Source organism: Primulina tabacum, chromosome 15, assembly GCF_025594145.1.
Source record: "Primulina tabacum isolate GXHZ01 chromosome 15, ASM2559414v2, whole genome shotgun sequence".
Classification (NCBI taxonomy): Eukaryota; Viridiplantae; Streptophyta; class Magnoliopsida; order Lamiales; family Gesneriaceae; genus Primulina; species Primulina tabacum.
In genome coordinates, this window is record NC_134564.1 from 33986918 (window position 1) to 34010046 (window position 23129).

Sequence of the window (23129 nt, forward strand, 5' to 3'; positions counted from 1 at the left end):
AAATAAAATTTTGAGTATATAATTATCTTAAGTATTAAATAATTTGTATTATTTATTACAAATTATGAAATAAGAAAGAACGAGAAGATTGAAGATAGAAAATTACTGGGAATAAAAGTAATAGGTTTCATTAATATAAAAAATAGCTAATATAAATATTTAACTTAACTTTAATAAACTATATAGATAACAAAATAATATATAATCAATTTGTCAAAATTCTCGATCAATATCCTAAATAATTACTCCAATATTTTTTTGTATAGTTATTCGTACCAAATATTGTCTTTTTATTTTAAAATTGAACGTGAACAAGTTGATTGGTATATTGTATAAATGGCATGGATCACATGTACATTATTCCTTGTTTTTATAATAATTATAATATGAGTGTCTATATCTATTATATATATAATATAAATTATTTATAAATACACTCAATTTCAGTAACCTTCAAATTTTGATCTCTAATAATAATTAAGTTTTGGCAAAAACTTGTGAGACGGTCTCACGGGTCGTATTTTGTTAGAAAGATCTCTTATTTGAGTCATTCATGAAAAAATATTATTTTTTATGCTAAGAGTTTTTATTGTGAATATCGGTAGGTTGGCCCGTCTCACGGATAAAAATTCGTAAGAACGTCTCACAAGAGACCTACTCTTAAATTTTTACGAGTGTCATTTGTCCAAACTCCAAAATTTGCTCCATGTATTTGAATAAAACTACTATTTATTATTATGGTTTTTAATATGTATTTTTTTCAAATTCAAAGTTTATTCCCTTTACACATTCAGTATGCTTAAAGTTTTTCTAAAAAAAAACGAACAAATTATTTTTTTTAGTTAATGGGACGGAAGTCCGTGAGGTAACACGTGACGTCACAATTATTTAAAAATCATAGTATCATCGATTTGTATTATATAATAAAATAAATAAAATATGAATGTTGGAACAGAAACACCTAAAAAATAAGTCGTGCCGTATCCAACCAGTGCCTTAAAGATTGATATCGTGGCCCCCAAGAAAATTATACAAGGAGTGTTTTTAGAAAGCATTTGTTGATTATTTTAAAAATTATTTTTGATTAGTGAGAAAATTAAAGTAAAGAGTGCTTGAAAATAAAAAGCTTAATGTCAATATATTGAGTTTTCGGATAATAATATTTTGTAAGCTTAATTTTTAGTTAGATAATAGTCATATTTTTAAAATTATATAAAAAAATTTGATATTCACGATATTTACGATGTGTTTATATAATTATTGTTACATTATGAATATTGTATCAAAATTATTTTATATTTTATAACATGTTTGAAAACATATATAAGATTAATAAAAATAAAAATATAAAAAAATGACAAAATTTATATAAATACACAAAATATATAAAGAAAATTCTGGAAATGTGAATTATATAAATATTTAAAATATTTTAAAGATATAAATGTCAAATTGTAATTTTAAATCTTAAAATATGAAAAACAAGAAAAAACATTATATTCTAGTTTCTAGCTTTTGGATAAAACCTATAGAATCTAAAGTTGACATTCATGAACACTCAAGAGTAGGTCTCTTGTGAGACGGTCTCACGAATTTTTATATGTGAGATGGGTCAATCTTACCGATATTCACAATAAAAAGTAATACCCCTACCGATATTCACGATAAAAAGTAATACTCTTAGCATAAAAAGTAATATTTTTTTATGGATTACCCAAATAAGAGATCCGTCTCACAAAATACGACCCGAAAGACTGTCTTATTCACGATAAAAAGTAATACTCTTAGCATAAAAAGTAATATTTTTTTATGGATGACCCAAATAAGAGATCCGTCTCACAAAATACGACCCGAAAGACTGTCTCATACAAGTTTTGCCAAAAACTCAAAAGCACTTTCATGCAACTAAAATATAGAAAATGTTTCCTAGAAACTCTTCCAAATACTACTATAATAAAGTATATTACGTAAGATAATCTTCAATCTGTACATAGCATTCTTCAATTGACTTATTTTTTTCCTTTCATGTGGTATGAATCTAGGTGCTGAAACCTTTGGTATTAGGCAGGAACAAATTTGAATTGGTTTGGACAGTGACCAAGATTGAGAGAGGAAACTGATCTATTCAGAGAATGTCCCACTCGTTTTCTAAGCCCTTAGGTAGTAGGAAGCAATTTGAATTGGTTTGGACAGTGACGAATATTGAAAGAGGAAAATGATTTGTTTAGTGCACGTATGGTGGACTAGAAATTTTAGAAACGATTTTAAATTAAATAAATATTAAAAATTGCAAATAAAACTCCCAAAAAGTCATAATAAATCAGAAAAACGAAGAAAAATTATATAAAAAAATCTTAATATATGTGTATTTTCGTTTTTTTAATTATGTGTGTTTTTTTAAATTACCACTGCTTTCAAAAAGATATGATCGAACATATTTGAAGTTTACACAATGATATATAGTAAAATTCATCTGCTTTTTAATCATGTGTGTTTTATTAATTATACGTATTTTTTAATCATGTGTAGTTTTTAATTATGTGTAACTGACTTTTATTAATTATCTGTATTTTTTATTTATTTTTAATTATTCTGTATTTAAATGCAATTTTTTTAATAAAACAAAAAATTCGTATTCCAACACTATATATACAACATCATTTCACCCATGCAGTACCATGAGATGAAGTTATCAATACTAACATCATAAAATGATCAAAGTTACCAACTTCGTCATACTCTTAACATGCTCCCATGGTACTTGATGGCAACTTCTTTGGCTAAAAAGAAATTGGGAGAAAGAGTTCCCCGCGCTAGTCCAGACAAGTTCTTTGACGGATCGAGGATGACAAAAATCATTTCATATATATATATAATCATTTCATATATATATATATATATATATATATATATATATATAAGTGAATTGCATAAATATATTCATATCTTATTAAGGATCCGGAGCCCATAATGGATGGTGTAGAATTTTAGTCGATATAAGATTTTATTATATAAAGATAATTAGATTCATAATTCTGAAATATCTGTAATATATAATTAAAAGTGTGGTAGATTTTTACCATGTCATCATATTTTTAAATGATTATAATATTGCAAATTATAAATTCACATAATGTAATTACATGGTTATTTTTCATAACAACTCGTCCGTATCATGCTGACATATTATACACTACAGTTAGCACGAAATTTAGGTACAGTTTGATTCGCTATATCATTTATCCATATTTTTGTCCACATTTTTATTCAATCTAATATCATGTTTGATGCAATATATTATCTATCAATCTAACAATCATTTATCTTACATCAATCATTTATCTCACATCAGTTAAATCATTGAATTGAAATTACAATATTACTCTTAGGCTCCGTTTGGTATGTGTGATGAGATAACTAAGTGATTAGTAATTAGAATGATTAAAAAATGAGAGATATTGATTAATAGAATGGTGAGATAAATAATATGGATTTTGGTATGATTTTAAAATGATGGATTAATTTTGTAAATTTTATTGTAATGACCAAAATGCCCCAAGTGCTAATTAAATATATATTCTTAAAATAATGGATAGATAATTAAATATTTATAATTATAATTTTTATTTATTAAAATTAATTGAAATATATTTATAGAAATAAATTTGTAAATATGCATTTACTTTAATATTTAAAATATCAATAATATTTTGAATGTTAATATTACTTAAAGTTTAATAATAATTACAATATTATTGTTTTTTAAAAATAATTATAAATATTCTTAAAATAATTTGATAAATAATTTAATATTTATAATTATAATTTACATTTATTAAAATTGATTTAAATAAATAAACAAAATAAATTAGAATTTAATAAATATTATTTTCATAAAAGAATTAATTAACAAGATTAAAAATTTATAAAAATTTAATTTAAGATAGATTTGCATTACAATTTATTTTCTTTAAAATGATTGAAAATAATAAAAATATATGAAATTAATTTATAAAAAAATATAATAAAAATTTAAATTTTATATTAATTATTAAATTTTCATATTATATTGAAGAAGACAATTCAAGGGTATTATGGTTAATATACAATCTTATCATGATCAGTATTCAAAAATTATACATTATCACACTTTTGAGGAGGGATATTTAATCACACAAACAACATGAATAGTACGGGTTTTCAATCATAATCAAGGGCCTGCAAGCTAAATAAAAAATGAACCAAATGTGAGATAAATGATGATTATTTAATAATCATTCCTTTATCATGGCTACCAAACATAGCCTTAATAAATGATATTATAAATATTTTATTAATATTAAAAAAAACAAAACGGTAATATCACATTATCTCAAATTTAATCAAATTAATCAATGAAATCAAACATTATATTACCTATTATTTTTATATATTCTATTATTAAAAAAATCATAACTCAAACTAAACTGATAATTTTTAAGAGTATAAAAGTAGATTACAAATGAATACTATTTCAACAGTATATCGTTAGACAACTAAAGAACCTTTTTTGGATTAGCTGCCCACGTATCCAGACAAGCTGACCATAAGGTACATTCAACACATACTAAAAACCTAGTTTTTAATATTAATTTTTATGATAACGATGTTTATATTAACCACTTTTCAGTGAAATATTCTTTTCTATTTAGGCTTACTTGATATAAACGAACCGAGTCACTTCGCGAAATTTTCGATACAGTTTGAAAAATATTTTATTTATATTCAAATTTATCGAATTCGAACCAAACACAAACATATTCGAACTTTTTAAAACCAAACTCGATCTTAAATTAAATGTTTCGACAGTTCGAGAGCCGTTCGCTAGTTTTAATATTTAACTGATATTATTTATATACTTAGATTTCGAGCTTTTCGAATATTTACTTTCGAGCAATAGTTCAAATAGCTCGCGACCATGTTCGAAGCCGAACTCGAACCTGAACCCTAATTCGAAACGAACTCGAATAAAAAATTTAAAATTTTTCGATCGAGCTCGAAGACACGAATTGAGTCTTAGATTTTTTAGCATATTCATCTCTATCTCGTTAGTTTACATATCTAGACTTTCGCCGACTTTGTCAAGTGGAAAAATGATAGTACACGAGAAAAGGTAAATACCAAATATATTGTGAATGTAAGTTCAAAACCCGTTGCTAAGTGACTTAGAATCAAGAGGAAAATAGATTTTTAAAAAAGATAGAAAAATAGAGAGGATGGAGACATTGTCCGGTGGGGTAAGCAAATTTGGATTATCAAATCCATGTGGGTGGATCATAGGTGGATGTGTACATATATACTAGCATCTTCTCATTTTGGCTTTTCGGATGTTTCGTTAATTTCTTGATGGAGTAAAAGATCCTCTTCTCAGCCACTTGCTACTGTTTCAGTCAAATAATAGCGGCTGATGATGAATTTTTAGATTTTGTTCTTCCAGTCATTCATGCGAACATTGACATCTACACAAAGAAAGTATGTCAAAATTCCTATTTTGCAAGAGGAGATGAAAATGTTTACGGACAGAAATATGGAATATCCTTGGACGTTAGACGTCGTTAATAGTAATTACAGACATCGACCGCAGGCGGTACCAGAAACTTTAAATTCTGAGGTGGGAATTATATACTCAAAACACGCATAGTATCCAAATCGTAGAAAGTATAAAAGGGGAGAGGAATTGATATGAAGTATTGACATGAAAGATCGATAAATAAATAATTTAGAAACAAGTAAATCTTGGTAATCCCAGATTTATGATGTATGAAATAAATATTTGGTTTATTAATTTTTATTTTTGTTGAAATTATGTATTCCAATGTTAATACAACGTATCAACTCAAAGAGTTCAATTTGAAGTTAATTAAATTAATCTGTGAGATCACCCCATACGAGTTTTGAGCAGGTCTGTTGTGAGACGGTCTCACGAATCTTTATTTGTGAGACGGGTCAACCGTACCGATATTCACAATAAAAAGTAATACTCTTATCATAAAAAACAATAATTTTTCATTGATGACCCAAATAAGAGATTCTTCTCACAAAATATGACCTGCGAGACTGTCTCACACAAATTTTTGGCATGAGTTTTTTATATAAATTGAAAAGAAAGTTCCTCATTTCTTCCGGAATAGGATTAATATTACTTTTGAGTATTCTATACTTTTTTGGGTTCACATCTTTGTAAATTGGACTAGTTTGTGCAGATTGTGACAACATAGTAAAAAGCCCATTTGATTGATATATGTGGTTAGGTTCTCTCAACCTCGTATGATTCTATTCTATTAAAAATCTAAATATTTTGTTAAAAGCAACCAATTATTTGCACACTTTGGTATGTGATAAGTAATATAACCTACATGAAATTGATTTTACGCATGGAATGAAAAAGTGGCGCAAATGATAATTTTAGAAGGTAAAAACTTGTGTGAGACGGTCTCACGGTTCGTATTTAATTGTGAGACGGATCTCTTATTTGGATAATCCATGAAAAAGTATTACTTTTTATACTAAGAGTATTACTTTTTATTGTGAATATCGGTACGGTTGACCCGTCTCACGGATAAAAATTTGTGAGACCGTCTAACAAGAGATCTACTCTAAAAATGTTGAGTTTCAATGAAACTGAGGTATATATTTAACCCCGTGTGTTTTCCCATTTCAACATCTTGATCTTTTTGGGTTCAAATAGGTACATATGGAATAATCTTATTATTTTGGGATCAATAACGTTAAAATTATGATACAAATGTACACATTTCAAGCAACAAATGACTCAAATTGAGTATCCATTTATAATTTTTGGATAGAGAAATAGAATAAAAGTTTTTCGATATTGACAAAACATTTTGTGAAGTTAAAGTTACAAATATGAATAAAAAACATTTAAACTAAAGCATGAAATTGCTAATTAATGGTACCAAGACTTAAATTGAGTAACTGTGAATCTTAAAGTTATAAATGTGAATATAAACTTGACTCGAGGAGTTGAGACCAATTACCAAATTTCGGATACATTTTCTGAGCTTTTATACGTGTAAAATAACAATATTGTTATTATCTAATCGAGAAACTATCTTATTTGTTGGGAAATAAATATTACATGAAAATATGCAATTCATCATTTACTAGAAGAAATCGTGATGTTTCTTCGACTTCTTATCACATCACAATTCATAACGAAGACTATGGAGTCAACTTGAACGTAAGAAATACACACACACACACACACACATATATATATATTATTTTTATTATAAAAACAAAAATAAAAAATAATCAAACTCCGCCGTATAACACACAGTGTTGACTGGTGAGAAGAACATCGGAGCCGCCCCACTAAGCGCGTTTGGTGTGATTATAAATAAACTATCCGTCTGTCCGCTTAGTTACGTGACACGTGGCTAGGTATTGAGCCACTTCCAAGAAACAGCGGCGGGTCAAGCGGTGTGCCGGCCACGGCGGCGCTTATATTTGTGATATTTCACGAGTCAAGCTGGTTAAAAGTGGTATTTTAGATAATTTTATTTTTAAAACATAATTTTTTTATTGTAAAAACTTGTGTGAAACGGCCTCACAGGTTGCGATTTGTGAGACATATATCTTATTTAGGCCATCTATGAAAAAATATTACTTTTTATGAAAATTCGTGAGACCGTCTCACAAGATACCTACTTTTTTTTATAATACAATACGTTTGAGAAAGTTAATTTTTTTGGGAAAAAAAAAATTGATTAGATTTATTTTTCGAAATATCCTGATTATTAAAAATATATTATATTATCTTTTCAATACAAATATATAGAGTTTTTTTAAAAATGATTTCTTCAATATTGTTTAAAAAAAGGTGCATGCCCGATTTTTGCAAACATAAAGTAAAACACCTCTATGAATAACAAGCGTTGTAAAAATATTTAAATATGTGGTTGTTTAGTTTTCGAAAAATAAAAAATATATATATGTATATCCATCCACTTATTTTCATTTTTATTTTTATTAGTAATATGATTAATAAAAAAAATCAGTTCACAATTTTAAACTGATTTATCATTCAAATTAGTCCACAACAAACTAAAATAAGAATTGAAGTCCAAATTCATTGATTTAAAAAAAAAAAAATAGATTGACGCACATCCCTTCCTTTATTTTATTTTTTTAAAACTAAACTAACATATATATAAATAAGTAAAAGAATTTGTTTAAAAAAATTAAAATATCGCCAAATCAAGAATTTTAAGTAAGAAAATTCAAGAATTTTAAATATGAAAATTCAAGAATTTGCATACTGCAACTGTCGTTATTAATTGTTTATTAATCATATTTCAAGTAAAAAAATAAAAAAATAAGTGAACTGATACACATACTCGTTTCTTTATTTTTCGGAAAACTAAACAACAAATATTTAAATCAATAAAGGGATTTTTTTTAACAAAATATAAAAAGTAGAAGTTTTTAAAATATAAATTGCATAATATTTTACATATAAATAATTTTTTGAAAAAAAAAAAGTTGACAAGTTCATCATTTTAAAGTAATATAATTTTCAAATTATTAAACTTGGATTTAAACTCTCATTTTATATAGTCCGTCATTCACGCTGCGGTTTTGCTTTATTTTTGCAAAGCTCCACCGTACAATTTTCTTTACAAAAAATAACTTTTTTTTAAAAAAAAAACACAAATTTATGTATACACATTTGATTTTGTGATTATTTATTTATTTTATTAATGACATTTCAACCATTTAGATATAATTTTAAAATAAATAAAATGTTATATTTTTAAAAATAAGAAACTCACTTTCCGATTAGTTTTTATTTTTATTTTTTGTATTTGGATTAATAGATTTTGAGTTTATGATAACAAAATTATTACTTTGTTCGGATAAATTCATTTGAGAATGAATTTCAAATTAAAAGTATTTATTTTTTACTGCAAATTTCAAATGAAATCCAATATGAAGATATTTCATCTCCCTCTTGCAAATACACTCTTATAATTTAAATACTATAGTTCAAACACAACGTGAAATTCGAGTAATTAAAATCTACTCTTGAAACTTGAGAAGCTCCACGTCTACAAGTATAAGGCCAATAAAATGGATTTTAGTTTTAATTTTATATCTAATATATTACAATCTCAATATCAGTCTAACTCTCTTTAGCATATGCTAAGAGTAGATCTCCAGATTTTCATCCATTTATACCATATAATATATTTGTAAAAATAAAAGGAGCAATAATATCTGACATGGTAAATGAATGTAACGCAAAAGTAGCCTTCCAAAATGCTACGTGTACAGCCAGCCTATGGGTGGTGTGCATGGAGAGCAGGAAACAAAGTGTACACTCCACAACTTCCGCCGACGCATCGTGGTTGAGGCCCACCGAAAGCGGCAGCGGAATCGCGACAGCTCAATTTTTCCACCGCGGACCCCGCCGACCTTTATCTCCTCCCTCACCCCACGCGCTTCGTCTTGTCAGGAATTTATCCACTTTTTCCAATCTTTTCGAACATTTTCTACATTTGTTTTTTTTTAAATATATATTTTAACGTGTGATGCATTCATCTACTTCTAGTAGATGTCACACGTGCCAACAATAACGATTGATTTTCAAAAGGAAACTCGTTCACATATTTGTAGACACATGGTTACTCGATGTTGTTAAATTTGTAATGGTAAAAATTTGGGTGAGATGATCTCGTGAGTCGTATTTTGTGAGATAAATATATTATTTAAATCATCCATGAAAAAATATTATTTTTTATGCAAAAAGTATTACTTTTTATGCAAAAAATATTACTTTTTATTGTGAATACCGATAAAAATGACATATCTCACAGTTAAAGATTCGTGAGAACGTCTTACAAGAGACCTACTCATTTGTAAAATAAAATCGAACCATTACATTTTCAGGAACATTAGGAAATAATATTTTGATACATCACAAATATTACTTAAATACCGCGTTCATATTAAATTAAACTTTCACAAATGACTCAATTGATACATTTTTATCTAATTTCAAGTTATTTATTTTTTGGAGATAATAGGTTATAATGGTCATTTTTATATATATTTAAAAATTATATTCATATGTCAATGTTGTTCTCTCTCGTAGTATTAGAACGAAAATTTTGCCTGTGAAAATAAGATTTGAACGAGATTCAACAATTTTATGCTGCAAAAAGATTGATTGAAAAAACAAAATTTTGAAATTATTTATTTCTAAAAAAGAGAGATGAATAGGAATGGGTAACAAGGTCTAAAAGTAACACGTGGTGCCGTCCACCTTACACACGCATGTACCCCCCCGTCAACACGTAATTTAAATGGCTGCTGCCTCGACACCAACGCTGACACACAGCCATTTTACCTGACCCATTCTTTTACTATTACAAAATATATATGACAAGAGTATTAAAATTTTCGGACCTCATAGTATTTCAAGATTAGATAGATATGCTTAAAAAAAAAAAAAGATTAGATGGATATAGCAAAAATAAAAAAAATCGAACAATAAACATTTTAGAGTGGTCTTGTTTGAGATGAACGATCTAATAATCCACCAACGGACAAATAATAGTTTTGTTACGGTAATAATATACTTGCTGTAAAAATAATACGCGCTGCCCATCTTTAATTGAAGAGCCAAAATAAGAGTAACAATAATGGTTCAACATTCAGATGGGTTGAACTGTAAAAATATTACATGAAAACCTAGAAATTACTGAAATTTTTCTTTCTATTTTCTTTCAAATAACATAAAATTAATGGCCCTTCGAAAATGCAACAGCTTAGAGAAATTGCAGTCTGCAAAAAAAAATAGGAAACGGCCATATGGAAATCGTTTATCTACAAATCAGAGGTGAGAGTCGTTATCTCGCTCGTTCGGATTCAATCAAGCATCGAGGGGAGGTGGAAGGTTAAGATCGAGATCCAGACCCCTCTTTCCATCAGATCCGTCAAAATGATTCTCATCCACGACAGATGAAGAATCGGAGTCGCTGTGAGCCGCGGAGTTTCTAAACCCCACAGCCGTCGGGTTCAGGCGGTACGCCGCCGGCATGCCCAGAGGCTCATATATCAAAACCGGCTGTCCGTTAGGCAGCAGGGCCATCGAGGGTTGCCTCCGTAAAAACTGATACCCGTCCATCGGTGCCGCGTCAGCCAAGCCGAAGCCGGCGTCATTGGTAGCGCCAAGGCGGCGCGTGAGATCCAGCTCGACAGGGGCACGCTGGCTAAGGTCGCCGCTGGACGATTCGACCGTGCTGCTGTGGCTGGGGCTGCGGACCTCGTGCGAGAGGGGGAAGTTAGTCTTGGCCTTCGGACCCCGGAAGTCGCGTGCCGCGGTGTCGTACGCACGCGCCGCATCTTCGGCGGTGTCGAAGGTGCCCAACCAGACTCGGGTCTTCTTGCCCGGGTCCCGGATTTCGGCGGCGTAACGGCCCCACGGCCTCTTCCTCACGCCTCTGAAGTGCACCTCCTTGACCTTGGCGTTCCCGTTTACTCCGGCATTAGCCTTCTCATTGATCGCCGTCATTATGATCCCTGGAGCGTATAAAATAAAATATATCTTGTGCGGTGAAAAGTTTATGAAAAAATGGTGCAACGGAAGCTTTGTTTATATAAAGAGGCGGGTGGGGCGCAAGTCAACAAGGGATTTGACTTAAGCACGGGATGTAGATAATAATTATCTGCTACTAAATCTGCGGTTACAATTACGAATATTTTCTATTTAATCGCTATTACATGCATATTTTCTCCTTTTTTTATTTTTTAAATGAATAGGAATTCGGCAATGCTTTCTAGCTAGGGCTAAAAAGTAATCAAATATCTTCTATTATATTAAATTTGAGTATTTTATATCCAAAAAAATTATTAAATTGTGTATTGTTTACTGATTAATTTAGCTCAATTTATTGCAGTTTTACTTAATTTTACAAAAATACTCTTAAATCCTCAACAAATCTCTAATGATATTTCTTTATAAAATTTTACATAATACAATTTTATTATACTTATAATAAATATAAAAATAAGATTTTGTTCAGTTACATATTTGTTTAATTATGACAAAAACTTGTGTAAGACGGTCTCACATGTCGTATTTTGTGAGGTGATCTCACGAATCTTTATCTGTGAGACAGGTCAACCTTACCGATATTCACAATAAAAAGTAATACGCTTAGCATAAAAAATAATATTTTTTCATAGATGACCCAGATAAGAAATCCGTCTCACAAAATACGACCCATGAGACCGTCTCAAATAAGTTTTTGACCTAGACGTATGCTTATTAAAAAATAAGAGTGATAAAAGGAATATTAATTTGACATTCCAGTCGAAATTAAGACAAAAACTGCTTAAAATTCCGATACGAAATAAGATAAAAATACGCTCAATTCAGCAAGCTTCAGCCATTTTTGTCTGGGACAAATTCTCAAATGTCAAGTGCAATTAGTTTGGATAGAGATTTTATATAGTTGTTTCCACTTTAAGGAGGATTCTTCCTTTCCCGCCTACTTCCTTACGAATGTCGCTCGAACCAAAGACATTTACATTATCATCTACCCAATTATCGTCTATCTATGCAATTTAATTTTTTAAACAACAAAATATAAAAACATGTGGTCGATAATAATCCGTAGTTTTTCTAAAGTTTGAAACGAAATTTCGATATTCAATTGTAACAATTCATTTACGTCGCTAAAAAAAAAAAACTGACGAAAAATCGCACAATTTCTTTTTGAGATTTGTAAGCTCATTAATTAATTAATTAATTAATTAGCTCCTCGCCCAAGCTAATTAACCTAATCCTAAATTGTTTTAATTTGACTTATTTTTTAAATTTCCCAGGGCTGAACCGCACTTGACACGTGTCCAATGCCTGCTTCTACGCGTCTGCCTAGCAACCAGGCGCTGTTTCAAATCTCTCTTCCCATTTCCCCAACGCTCTATATTTTTATATTGTCTTCTTATGCCTAAATATTTGTTTTATCGTCTACGTAAAAATAGCTTCAATCCGATTTTATTCATCAAAATTTTTTATTTTTTATGTCAAAAATAATAAAAATTATGATTTAAGATTCAAGTTGAAAAAATAAAACGAATTAAGATTCAAGTTTGCTTCCGTTTGGGCTTGTGTGATTTGTTTTTGTGGGCTTCGCTTTGTTCAAAGCACAAAATCAGCGACATAATGTCAAATTAAACTAAACCAATAAATATTTAGTTCAACATTAGTTCGTATTTTTCATAATTTCCAAAACAAAAATCTGTTCTAAAACAGACAATGCTTGCTTGGCTTTCTAGTAAAATGAACATAAAAATTTCAACATATTTTTTAATAAAACCCACCCGGGGGTATTTTCGTACTTGTGGTCGACTCTGCTTGGGCACAAAGCTTCTGCTTTTCTCTGTAGTCTTTAGTTGTGCAAACCCTTGGGGCTTTCTGGTATCTTTCGACATCTCAAATTCGATTCATCGGAACTCACAAGTATAATCCAACAGAATGAGCCGTGGAAGTGGGGGTGGATATGATCGGCATATAACGATCTTCTCTCCTGAGGGTCGTCTCTATCAAGTTGGTATGTTGTTTGCATCAAATTTTGTTATTTCCGCATTTTCCATTCTTTATTTGTATTGAGGTCTCGATGTTTATTTTTCTTGGGATTATGGTTTTTATGATTTATTTTTGTTCCGAATGAACTATGTAGAGTATGCTTTTAAGGCCGTCAAAGCTGCCGGAGTTACCTCTATTGGCGTTCGTGGGTCGGATTCCGTTTGCGTTGTTACTCAGAAGAAAGTTCCTGTTAGTTTTTCTGAAAAAATCGTGATCTTGATGATTGTTTTTATTTTCCAGTAGACGTTAAGTTGTCAAAACTTGATTCTTGTGGACGAGTGTGCAGGACAAGCTTTTAGATCAGACGAGTGTCACCCATTTGTTTTCAATCACTAAATACCTTGGATTGTTGGCTACAGGCATGACAGGTACATTTTGCTTTGACTTCTGTTTTCACTAGCATTTTCTTTTACCGAGTTGCACATTAACTAACTGATGGGTTATTATTGGAGACATGAATTGATAATCTTTCTAGATGAAAAATGATTTTTTTTAATTGTATGGGAATAACTGGTGTATCTTGTAATTTTATGCGGATGCAAAGTCTGTGGTTACATACTTACATGCTGTTGGTCACGTGGATTAATTTATTTTAACCACAGTGAACGAGCTGTACAGTGCTAGTTAAGTATATGTTGATTTAAACCCTATTTACATTTTTCAGACTTGATTTACATGCTTATGCTATGGAACGAAGTATTTTGTGAATTCACAAAACTAGTCGTGCTGTTTAGTTCTGGAAAATTGTTTGTTTTTGCTTTGCATTCGATTTGGGTTGAAAATCCATATTTTATTTTGCAAAGAAGCTCAATGTTCTTCCATATCGTTTTTAGTGTCAAATGTTGGTTTTTATTTTGATCATTTTTGTTGGTCCCCTTCCAGCTGATGCAAGGACTTTGGTGCAACAAGCAAGGAATGAAGCTGCTGAGTTTCGCTTTAGATATGGCTATGAAATGCCTGTTGATGCATTGGCGCGCTGGTATGTTGATTTGAATACTTTTGTTGCAGTAAAATTCCATACAATTTGATGGTGCATTGGTTCTATGATGTTTGTTGAGGCAAAGCGCTTTCTTTTTTTATAAATCATGTGTTTCTGATTATTTAATGGTCATTTAGTCTGTGCACATTTAGCCAAATGTAATCCTAGGATTGTGCGATGAATTGACTTCCAATTCTTATGTCTCCAATTTTTTCCTTGAAATAGTGTGACAATCCTATAATCGGATCTTCAAAACATGTGTTTTATAGGTAGTTGTTTGGGACTTTTTTGCAATGAATTCTTTAATGGTTCAAATATTTACTCTTCTGTAGTAAAAATAGCGTGATGAAAGTTTTAAACTTTCTGGTTTCACTCGAATCATAGTGCCATATTTATCCATGCCACAGGATTGCTGACAAGTCTCAGGTTTACACACAACATGCCTATATGAGACCACTTGGAGTCGGTTGGTTGCAGATTATTTCTACTCTTACAAACACTTCTTTATAGAATGTCTCGCTGTATAATAAGTTTTATTTATAATGTGTCTTTTAACGTGGGCAGTTGCTATGATTTTGGGTATTGATGAAGAGAAAGGTCCGCAGCTCTTCAAGTGTGATCCTGCCGGCCATTTCTTTGGTCACAAGGTAATTTGGACTCTCCATCTTTTGAAATGAAACTTAAAAATGGTTTCGCTTCTATTTTTATGTTTGTTCTATTTGTATGTGAATATCTGTTATCCTTTTTGCCTTTTACTTACCATAGAACTTTGTATGTGCCTTTCTTGAATTTTTATTGTATACAAATGTTATTACCGAACTTTGAAATCTTGAGGACATCTAGTGCGGTATCTTCTTGCAAAAGAATCCATGAAAATTCCAACAAGGGGCATTCTGAAAATAGAATTTGAAATGGTCATCAATTTTTTTCTTCATGACTTACACTATCTTCTATGATGGTTAGCTAGATAGGAAATTCGTAATTTTATTCCCCTGGGTCATTTTGAATGCCTGTGCAAGCTTATGGCTTGCCCTAGACTCGGGAGTGTTGAATTTGATGAAAATGGCTCCTCGAGTTCTGGCATCATTATTCTATACAGTTGCTCTTACTGGTTAATTTCCTTAGTTTAGTCAGCTTTGTGAATTTAACGTATACAGGTTTGGAATTCTTTATAAAATCTTTCCGGCTTGGCAAGAGCGACTGGCTTTCGTCGAAACTGAAACACTGCATATATCTGTGGTATTGGATGAATGATGATATCGTGGATGAGTTGTGATTTGTTGTATTTATTTTAGTCTTGACACCTTGGTGATTGGTGTGTTTTCCATGCCCTTCGTTTTCGCCTCTCCATGTTCCCTTTGGCTTTGATGTGTAGTGTTTTACGCTGCTTACTAAAGATCCCGAAGTAAGAGTACTGTCTGCCTTCACTATCAAATGAAGTGTTTAACGTTGCTTCCTAAAGATCCCGAAGTACGAGTACTGTCTACCTTCACAATCAAATGACTCATTTGATTGTCATAGATTTTAGATGGATGTCAATTACATAACCTTAACTTGTAGCATTAGTTTCTGAGGGACGTGCTTTTGTGATATACTCGTAAAGTTGCAGTAATTTTCTTTTCTTTTTTCATTTCTTTTTGTTTCTCTTTGGTCTTGCATTGTGTATTAACTTCCATTTATTTCTGGCAGGCAACAAGTGCTGGATCAAAAGATCAAGAAGCCATTAATTTTCTAGAGAAGAAAATGAAAAATGATCAGGCATTCTCCTATGAAGAAACTGTACGGGTAACGAAATAGGTTTACTGCACATGCTCTCCTCATGAATAATGCTTGATTTTGGATACTGAGCGTATTATTTGCTATAGACTGAATACCATGCATGTTGGTTAAATTTAGGGCATGTCCCTTTTTAGATGATATTGGTGTTTTAATGAAAAGTTTCATCAAAACAGCTGACATTTGGCTTATTGCCCTTGATTATTAAAGTATGAAGTTGTCTTGAAATCTTTGTGAAGTTACTCTCTTAAAAGTTATTGAAATCTAATGCAATTTGTCATTCAGTTTATTCTTGGAGGTGAACTTTTGTTTAGGTTTTCTTATGAAATAAACTTTCTGGTTAGAATTCAGCTACATTATTGATTTCAATAACTTGTGTTCTAACGTTTCCAAATCGCAGATTACAATTTCTGCTCTGCAGTCTGTTCTCCAGGAGGATTTCAAAGCTACTGAGATTGAGGTAGTCTTTTATTTGTATTCGTATTTTCTGAAACTGGAGGCATGGTCTTTTTATTAGTTCTGTATTTTATTAACGACTACGCAGTGTAAACTCAACTATTTAGAATATGAAAAACCTATCATATACTTTGCTCGAGGGATGGCACCTTATTTGTAAACATATTGTTTAATATTAGGCACATTAAATGCGCACCATCGAAGAACATAGGCTTTCTACATTTTTGTCATGTGGATATGGATTGCTTTCCAAAACTTTAATGCTATTGTTATTATATTTTTCTTAGAGGCGAAACTTGCTGAATGCTGAGAAATATTTTGATGTTTATACCAGGTCGGTGTTGTGAGGAAAGAGGATCCGGTGTTCAAAGTATTGTCGACTGAGGAGATTGAAGAGCACTTGACTGCCATTAGTGAGCGAGACTAATCCTTCCGAGGTTATCCAAATGTATACGCATTCTGATTCGAACGCATAAAGTTTGATTCGTGGGGAAAAGAGTCCGAGGGTGTTTCCACATTTGTCTGGATTGTGAAATCTTCGAACCTCATGCCCCCCTGCATTCATCTTGGCTGAAAATATGTTCCATGTTCGGATTTTAGTTCATCTCTATCATTGTTTCTTTATGTTATTTGTCGGATTTATACAAAACTAGGCTGTGAAGTGTAATTCATTCTCTCTGCTTTGTTGAGGCATTATTAATTAACTACGACATATTTACTAATCATTAACCAAAGTGGTGATTAATTACACCCATGCTCATCAAATAATATGCTATATATAATCATTTCTGAAAGGACCTCGATGACCGATTTCAATCTTACCTCACGAGTAACCGTACTAGAATCTAAACAGAAACATTTATGAAAGAATCTCCCGGACCGATTTCAATCTTATCCCATTGTTTCTCAGCTATCTTTATCGTTGAACGAGGCCAACGCTTCATATATGAGAAGTGATGTCATAGAATAAACAAAGTAATGAAAAGATGGGATGGTCAAATATGGACACACACAGGAATCGGGCAGTGAGCGAAGGACGAGGCGAGACAATTTAGTTGTTCGTCAGATTTACATTTTCCAAGACCTTTCGTTGGAATTTCAAATTTTTGTTTGATTCTTTGCAAGAATTTTACTAAAAATAAAGAGGCGATTCAAGTTTTTTGTCGAGTTCAATAACTTAGATTGAAGACCAACTTAGCTACGTTCGATTAGTACAACCACGTGACTAACTCTTACTTCGAAGGCGCCAAGCTTTACAGTGGGTGAAAATTGTATAAATTAATCCATGATGCTTAATTTATCTACAAACAAAAATACCGAAGACCAGTTGCTATACACGCTTTATTTATTTTAACAAGATTTTAAAAGAGCACGAATAATCGAAACAAAAAGCACGAACCATCGAAACATCACGGTGAAGTTTATGCTTTGCAAGATTAAACTGATCTAGTATAAGTTTAAGCATAATGATCTTTTAGAGTGAACTTCACGTTGAGGCCCAATGCCTCGGTTTGTTTGATATCCAGCTTCCTCGCCAGTTGCCACCAAGAAATACATACCATACTACCATTTGAAACTGCTCGATATCCTGCCATAAAAATACTCTGATTGAAAAAACAACAAAATGAGGAGACAACCAGGATGCGCAAAACTGGGAACGTAATTCATTTCAAATCAGTTTCGGTTCCAGTCAAATAATTGTAAATCTACATACATTCAACATTGACTAAGTACTTGGCCCCACCAAAAGCAACGTTGTCCACAGATGGGTAGTAGAAAAGTTAAATTACATAAAAGCACAAATCAAATAGCGAACCAGAGTAGAACCAGAGTACATAGAGCAACTGCAATGCCAATTACATATCTAATTTCAAATTCAAATCAACAACCTACGATAATCTAATCTCAATCTTATCAACAAATAATAAAATACTCTTTCAAGAAACATAAGATCGCGATGATAAAAAAAAAAGCGAAGAAAGGAGTGAGAACCTTACTCTCAGAGAGGTATCTTTTTAAGCTAACAGATATGTATGTGTATGCCGAAAAGTTTGACTTTTGGGGCCAAATAATCCAAGTGATTGATGTATACAAAGAAAACATCAAACATATACCATAATATAAAAACTAAAAAAAATGTAGCTGCATGGAGTTGTTAGCTTTCTTTAAGTAGAGCAACACCCGGATTTCTTTACTGCTGAAACATCATCCTTTAATCCCACATTTATGGTCTGTCCCTTGGGTAAAGTAGCCGTATCATCACTAGCCTCAAGTGCTTTTCTGCTGACGACGCGATGTATCTGAGTAAGCACTTCTGTGAAAGCATTTTCCACGTTCATTGATTCCAGGGCAGAGGTTTCCATGAAAAACGTGTTTTCCTTCTCAGCAAAAGCTGTCGCATCTTCAGTGGAAACAGCACGCAAATGACGTAAATCAGCCTTGTTTCCAACAAGCATGATGACAATGCTTGAATCTGTATGATCCCTCAGTTCCTTCAACCATCTCTCAACATTCTCAAATGTAACGTGGCGCGTAACATCATAAACAAGCAATGCACCAACAGCTCCTCGATAGTAGGCACTTGTGATTGCACGATATCTTCAGCAAATAACACACGTCGGATTAGGTATGATGTAATAGGTCACATGGTTTAGATGAAAATTGAACACCCAAAAATAAACCACAACCATTAAGTTAGATTTACATTTGTTACGCCAAAACAAATACTCGGGGAACTTAAAACAGTTTTGGATTAATGATGCAAAAACTCAAAATATGAGATAATAATAAAACCTTTGTTGTCATATTCAAAGATTCATACGCATTCAAATATGAATATCATAGCTTTACAACTTTCTGAAAAGTGATACTACATGATCAATAGTTACATATAGCTAAATGCTAATAGCACAATAACTCAATGTCTTCTTTAGCAACTCCGGCAAAAGGGAAACACGAAAACAGGAAATTATAAGGCATTTAGTTCCTTACTGCCCTATCGTATTTCTAGATACATAGAAAATTTTACACGTCCGCGTACTTCAAGATATGCCACTTTAGTTGGCAGTTGGCAACTTGGTATCACAAGGAATAACAATTGGTCTATCTATGAAAAATGAAATTGTATTTTATTACATACAGTAACTCAAATGCCACTATTATTGGCAGCTTAGTGTCACAAGGAATAACGGTCTTTCCATGAAAAATGATGATCGAGATTAAGTTACAGGCAATAGGCTATTAGGCTCGTTATATAGACTACTATTTAACAAAATACAACAACATGCACGAGGTTAATAACATGTAGATTTAGTGAACTTCATACTCTTGAAAGAAGAGTTACCTTACAACACTTACACCACTGATGTTCAAGATCCGTAAATACACTTGGGAACAAGCTTCATGGTGTCAATGTTAATTTCCAAGTGATGTTCCGTGTTTGGAAACACCAAAAGTTACAGATAGGTCATTATAAATAGGATAAATTGCAAGTTATTTATTTAAATTTCGCAAGTATACCAAAACACTGACAGATAACTTATCTTGGTTCCATACAAAAACATTCTCCAGAAATCAATGTTGGCCTTTAACTGTTGCTAGTTTTGTAAATAATGAACAAATGTAATGTCAAATGCAACATATATGGAGGGAAATTAGTCACGCCAGATAAAATCTAACATTCTTTAACAAAATATATAAACCCAAGAAGTTATAATTAACAGTTGAGCTGAATCCAACAGATTTCAGAAATAGCTAGAACCATCCATTGCAAAATGCAGATAGATCTCAGCTAAAAAAGCTTCAGATCTAATCCTTATACCAACAACGGGTAAAAAACAGGTCATGCAATTTTCAAAACCTTAGATCTCAAAAATTCAAAAAGGAACGACAAGGAAAAATCAACATTGCAACAATCAAAGCGAAGATCTCAAACCAAGAAAGCGCTCCTCTCATGCAAACCTCCACAGAAGATACCATACTCATTTTCACATAAATTTAGAACGCGAGGTAATAATACCGTTCTTGACCAGCGGTATCCCAAATCTGAGCCTTGACAACTTTATCGTCGACGCGGATGCTTCGAGTGGCGAATTCAACGCCAATAGTAGACTTGGACTCCAAACTGAACTCGTTGCGAGTAAATCTGGAGAGCAAATTGGATTTTCCGACGCCGGAATCTCCGATCAACACAACCTTGAACAAGTAGTCGTAGTCATCGTCTGCTCGATACGCCCCCATGAATGTATTTGTATATTTGCGCGAAAGATCGAAGAAATGTAAAAGGGGTGTGCCCCGTTTCCGGGAAAAGGGACCGGCAAGACCCACGATCGATTCAAATATTTATATTATGTATTTACTTTTTCTCAATTTAATTGTGATTTTATAAATGAGAGTGTGCGCTCCCCCGGGAAAAGGGGCCGAAAAAACCCACAATCTATTCAAATCTTTATATTTTGTTTTACCTTTTTTTCCAATTTAATTGTGATTTTAGAAATGACTATATGTAATTATACGTGAGATGCTCTCATGATATAAATTTTTGAGATTCTTAAATGAATAAATACTCTGTGAGAAGATCTCACGGATTTACTAACGTATTTACAAACGTATTGATCTGATCCATACATGTAATAAAAATAATATTTTTGAAATAAAAAATAATATTTTTATACGTGGGATGGATCTCGGATCACAAAATTAATTCGTACAACTGTCTCGAAAAGTTTATATATATCTCTTCTCAGAAAACAGGTAGCTATGCTATCTTGGATACCTTTCCGAACTTGTGCGTGACTCATTCTTTCAGGCAGCCAACCCCTTGTTAACCTCGAAAGAGTTTGGCCGAAACCCAAAATCCCTTTGCTTAATTTTCTATCCAAGTTTACTGAAAGCCATTGAGTTCATGTGGTTCATGGAATTTTAGAGTCCTTAATTTGTGTTCGACCCCGTGGCCGACTGTATGGAGTCTATTCCTTTCTCCTATCTTACGCTCTTGGAAGCTCGAATCCTCTCCCACTTGCGTTCGTGATCCTACAACGAATGCTTCGTTACGGTTGTAGTCCTGTTTCACAAACTAATCTACTACTTTCCAATGCATGGGTTGACCGCCTGCAAAAATTGCAGTCTGTTTCTAGTATCCTATCTGAAATGCACTCAATTGGGTACTCTCCTTACTGTGGGACTTGCAATTACCTTATTACGTCGCTCTGCAAAGTTGATCGGTTAGAAGAAGCAACTAAAGTCTTGCAGTGCATGAGCAAAGCGGGTTGCATTCCAGATTTGGATAGTTATGGAGCTTTGATCAGTGAAATGAGTGAGCGAAGAATGACAACTGAGGTACTAGGAATGGTGAAGGAAATGGTGAGCAAGCATGGATTGAATCCAAGGCAAGATACCATGGTAAAAGCAATCGGTGCAATGCGTGCTAATAGGGACATACGGAGATCAGTAGAGATGCTCGAGTTTTTAGAAGGTGAGGTTGTGCATATTGGATTTGAGGCCTATGAATCAGTTCTCGAGGTTTCTTCTTAGAGGGACGTCATTTCGTTTTGGCCGGAAAGTTTGTCATGAGAATGATCGAAAGAGGGTTTATACCATACATCAAAGAGAGGCAGCAGCGGGTGTTCGAGGGATTGGGCAAAGCAATTTATTTTTGCATGATTTGCTGCGCATTACCCTCGGCAGTAAGCTGGCTTGATTTGTCATAAAAACATTTGGATGTTGGAGTTACAGCAGAATCAATTATAGGTTTTGTTGTTCCAAGCTTTTTCAAGACATATATCAGTATTCCTTCATTGCAAAATGTTAAATTACCTATTATAATTGACAATCACATATTTGTAAAGATGATACTGAAATGTTATAGTAGACATCACACCCATCTTTGAGTTTGGTCTCAATCCATGGCTTTGATGCTGCAAAATGCTAAACATCTCAATCACATTTTTGTGAATATAATATTGAAATTAAAAGTTTTAGTAGATGTTTAAATTCATAATTGAGTTTTGTTTGAATTCATGGCTTTGATGAACTGATCTTTATCTTTCTCGCCTTTTTACCTACCTGTATGTGGAAAATTAACCAATTCCAGAATATGTTTGGTTAGTTGGATCCATGTTGTAATAACTAATGCATCACAAATTTGTTGATGTTCGAGTTAGAGTGTATTATTGTGATCGTTAAGAACTCAATTGTTAGAGAATTTACAAGAGGTAGTGTTTCAAGAAAAATAAACCCAGTTTTTAAGTTTGATGTCAACCT

General features: G+C 32.1%; 4 protein-coding genes across 4 annotated transcripts; 2 read left to right on the plus strand and 2 right to left on the minus strand.

Annotated features, from left to right (window-relative positions):
* Window positions 1-10692: 10692 nt before the first annotated feature.
* On the minus strand, window positions 10693-11659 carry LOC142527858 (ethylene-responsive transcription factor 4-like). Its single transcript, XM_075632834.1, has one exon. The coding sequence runs from the start codon at window positions 11576-11578 to the stop codon at window positions 10937-10939; it is 642 nt and encodes a 213-aa protein (XP_075488949.1). The 5' UTR covers window positions 11579-11659; the 3' UTR covers window positions 10693-10936.
* Window positions 11660-13396: 1737 nt separating this feature from the next.
* Window positions 13397-17616, plus strand: LOC142527589 (proteasome subunit alpha type-6). Its single transcript, XM_075632433.1, has 9 exons — window positions 13397-13622; window positions 13752-13846; window positions 13944-14025; window positions 14540-14636; window positions 15044-15102; window positions 15201-15283; window positions 16326-16421; window positions 16813-16872; window positions 17203-17616. The coding sequence occupies exons 1-9, from the start codon at window positions 13547-13549 to the stop codon at window positions 17293-17295; spliced, it is 741 nt and encodes a 246-aa protein (XP_075488548.1). The 5' UTR covers window positions 13397-13546; the 3' UTR covers window positions 17296-17616.
* Window positions 17617-18843: 1227 nt separating this feature from the next.
* LOC142526500 (ras-related protein RABA1f-like) lies at window positions 18844-21224 on the minus strand. The gene is made up of 2 exons (XM_075630946.1): window positions 20887-21224; window positions 18844-19466 (listed from the first exon to the last, which is right to left on the minus strand). Exons 1-2 carry the CDS (start codon window positions 21105-21107, stop codon window positions 19034-19036), a joined length of 654 nt encoding a protein of 217 aa, XP_075487061.1. The 5' UTR covers window positions 21108-21224; the 3' UTR covers window positions 18844-19033.
* A 684-nt stretch (window positions 21225-21908) lies between these two features.
* Window positions 21909-22400, plus strand: LOC142526114 (pentatricopeptide repeat-containing protein At1g06270-like). The gene has a single exon (XM_075630379.1). The coding sequence runs from the start codon at window positions 21909-21911 to the stop codon at window positions 22398-22400; it is 492 nt and encodes a 163-aa protein (XP_075486494.1).
* Window positions 22401-23129: the final 729 nt, after the last annotated feature.